Below are 3,386 nucleotides of genomic sequence, written 5' to 3'. Positions count from 1 at the left end.
AGGGAAATCCTTTACAAGGAGGTAAACCAGGGGAGTCCAAACACTATTCAAACACACAAGACCACGAACTATCTGATGAGCACCAAAAACTCCCTCATCCCAATCTGGACTCATCCGCCGTTTTGACAAAACTCTTGAATAAAGGCTGAGGTTCTTGAAAAGTGCAAAAAATACGGTAATAGCACTAAATATGAAATAAATTATACTAATCTGCCAGAGCTCTGTCCTGATCTATCCTTAAAGTGAAAGTTGTTGTTGTAAGGGGTTTGAATAATGCAATTTTCAAGTTTTACATTTTAAATTACATTTATTTTAGATCCATAACATCATTAGCTAAATGCTAATAGCTAGTGAAGCTAATACAGAGCAATAACAAGGAATAACAATGACATCTTGCATACAAGATAAGGAGAATGAGTTTTAAACCAAAAGAGTAAATTCATTCCACCAGGTTTTTAGTCATTCACAGAATACAAGGCAATAGAATAGGAAACAAATACATAGATAAAGGTATATATACATATTTATCTAACCACTTGTGCCAAAACTGTTATCCAGAAAAAGCGAGTGATAATTAAGAGAATGAAGCACATTGTAGTACATAAAGCAGTCTTTACCTTAGTTACTTTTGCATGCAAAGTGCATTAATTACTATTAAGATATTGTTGTGCTCACAGTTTGTTCCATGGGTACACTGCCGTATTCTGACACAAACAAACGACTAAATGTCTGACGAAACCGCTGAAGCAGCTGTTGGAGCTGAGCAGGAATATCCATGACATGGAGGTAAACCAGGGGGTTCAAAACACTATTCAGACACACAAGACCACGACTGATCTGATGAGCACAGAAGACTCCCTCATCCCATGTTGGATACTTGCCATGTTTAAAAAAAGATACTCGTGAATAAAGGCTGAGGTTCTTAAAAATATGGTAGGGGATGTAACAAACTGAGAAGAGCAAAATCAAAATGAACATCAACTTTAAGCTTTTTTGTATCACCACCTTATTAATGGTATTTTTGTGGTAGAGAACAAGAGTCACGTGTCCATAGCAGCCAAGAAAGATAAGGAAAGGCATAACAAACCCAGTCAATGTCCAGCCAACACTGTATTTCAGGTAATTCTCAACATACTTTGTAGAGGTGGTATGGTGACATTTTTCAGTTCCATTTGTTGAGTTTTTGGGGTAGAACATGTCTGGAAGACTTTGAGCACTCACCAACAGCCAAACCACGACTGAGATAGCCACAGAGTTACGGACAGTCATCTTTCCCTTCGCTTTCATTGGATGGACAATAGCCAGGTACCTGTGCACACTTATACAGGTGAGGAATCCAATGCTGCCGTATAAATTCAAGTTGAAACAGAATCTTGTGATCTTGCAGAAGGCATCTCCAAATATCCATTTTTTCTTCATAAAGTAGTAGGCTGTTAAAAATGGGAGTGTTGGCAGGAACAAAAAATTGGCAATTCCAAGGTTCAGAAGAAACACATTAATGTGTCCAAGACTTTTCCATTTCTGAAGCAGAGACTTCAGTCCCCATACATTAGCTCCCAGACCAATCATGAGCACAAAGGTATAAATAGCAGGCAGAGTTATATGTTCATAGACTGATTGAAACCATTTAGTTGTATTCATTTTGTCTCCTAACATGTTGTCCACACAACTGCTCTCCTCTGTGGCGGAATTAAAAGTAAAAAAATAAGACCAGATGTACATGTTCTTCCTGCTTGTGACCCTGTGTGTTGAAACAAGTTTCAGCACACAGGGTCACAAGCAGGGTCACAAGCAAGTGCGAAATCTCATGCATCCATTTCTTTGCTTGTTCACAAGAACAACTTGTTATTATCTTTTGAAAATAATAAAATTGTGTGTGTTAGAGTAGATTTTTTTAGATTGTCATTTGTGCAAAGATATATATAACCATTGCTTGTATGTGTTTTGATAAAATGTTTCTTCCATATTAGGTTGCCTACATAAGATGTAGGAAGCTGTCTTGTTGCTACAAGTTTCCATCGTATCTTTAGAAACCACAAGTTCCCGTTCCTTTTTTTAAGAATAGTTGGACTGCTAACTTCTGTTTTTGTATAGAGCGACTTGACAAGAGGTCGCGCCATGTATGGTGTGACAGGAGATGGCACACACACACACGCACACACACACACACACACACACACACACTTGCTCATATATGCTTGCCTTAACTGTTATGTGGGAAACTGAACTGTGTGTAACTGCTTTTTATTAGTGAAAGGAGCCATAAGGGAAGTCAGGTTCAAAGCTAACTGAGTTCACATGAAGGATGAATAATCCTAAGACCCTGGCCGGACTTCCCTTAAGTGAAACAACAAAGAGCGCTGTGTTGTCTTGCTTTGTTTGCAGTTGGTTGGTCTCTGTTTCAGCAGGGTTTGTTTGAATAAACCCAATAGTGTGGTGTTATGTCTGTGTTTTTCTGTGTCTCCTTTTTGGCATAGGTAGGCGTGTGCAACAATTCACCAAACTTGGCACACCTGTCATTCATTAGACACTTTCTTCAGAAGCGTTCTTAAGGAGCTGCCCGACAGAGCTCTAGTGTTGGAGTATTGTCCTTTCTGGAGTGCCTGTAAACCTGCCCGGTTGCCTACTGGAGCTTGTGGATTTATTTTGCTTGTGACTGAATAGAGTTTTGTTTCCTCCCCAGGATTTTCGCCTCTCTGTTTCCCTGTGTAGCCTCGTCTGGTTCGTCTCCTTCCAGAGGTTTGGGCAGACAGTATCAAGTAAGCTCTACACCTCTCTCTGTAAATTCTGGTTTATGTTTGTTCTCGGTTTTGGGCAAGACCCTCCTAATTCTCATGTTCCTCTCCCCTTAGATCGAGTGCGTTACTAGTGTGTGTTTCTTCCCCTGGACATCCTGGCTCCACGTTACCATTTACATTCTGTTGCAAATACATTGTTTCTGAAATTCGCCCTCCACTGTTTTTTTGTTGTTGTTTTTTTGTCTGTCCCATTTGGTTCTTTAGCCATCAGAATTGTTGTCTGAAGGCCAACAAGGATACCCAATGGATTTACTTTACCAAGTGGATCATCACGGCCTTGCCGTATTGGTCCATTTGATTGACCTTTGTTATTATTATTTATGTTATTTTATTTTCAGTTGTTACAGGCAGGACAGACATGACTAGGGGATAGGAAAGGGAGAAAGAAAGATGAAGGAAAAGAAAAACAGAGGGGAAGAGGGACAGTGAGAAAGGGCACTTAAAAAGAGAAAGAGAGAGAGAAAAAAAACTCCTGGATCACCCGTTGAGAGAAAAAGAAGAGAAAACAAGCAAAAAAAGAGAGCAACACAACACCATCGCATTAATCTAGCTAAGTGTAAACAGCAGTAAATACTAAATATTGAATGT

At 39.4% G+C, this 3,386-nt stretch overlaps 1 protein-coding gene across 1 annotated transcript; it reads right to left on the bottom strand.

Moving 5' to 3' along the window:
- Nucleotides 1-548: 548 nt before the first annotated feature.
- LOC134618397 (P2Y purinoceptor 1-like) lies at nucleotides 549-1,589 on the bottom strand. Its single transcript, XM_063463772.2, has one exon. The coding sequence runs from the start codon at nucleotides 1,567-1,569 to the stop codon at nucleotides 655-657; it is 915 nt and encodes a 304-aa protein (XP_063319842.2). The 5' UTR covers nucleotides 1,570-1,589; the 3' UTR covers nucleotides 549-654.
- Between the last annotated feature and the right edge of the window lie 1,797 nt (nucleotides 1,590-3,386).

This window comes from Pelmatolapia mariae, linkage group LG20 (genome assembly GCF_036321145.2).
Source record: "Pelmatolapia mariae isolate MD_Pm_ZW linkage group LG20, Pm_UMD_F_2, whole genome shotgun sequence".
Taxonomy (NCBI): Eukaryota; Metazoa; Chordata; class Actinopteri; order Cichliformes; family Cichlidae; genus Pelmatolapia; species Pelmatolapia mariae.
The sequence above is the reverse complement of the archived record's forward strand: the minus strand, read 5'-3'. Positions and strand labels throughout refer to the sequence as shown.

Bases quoted from the DNA above. Each gene is read 5' to 3' on its own strand.
- LOC134618397 (XM_063463772.2), bottom strand. From the start codon at position 1,569: ATGATTGGTCTGGGAGCTAATGTATGGGGACTGAAGTCTCTGCTTCAG.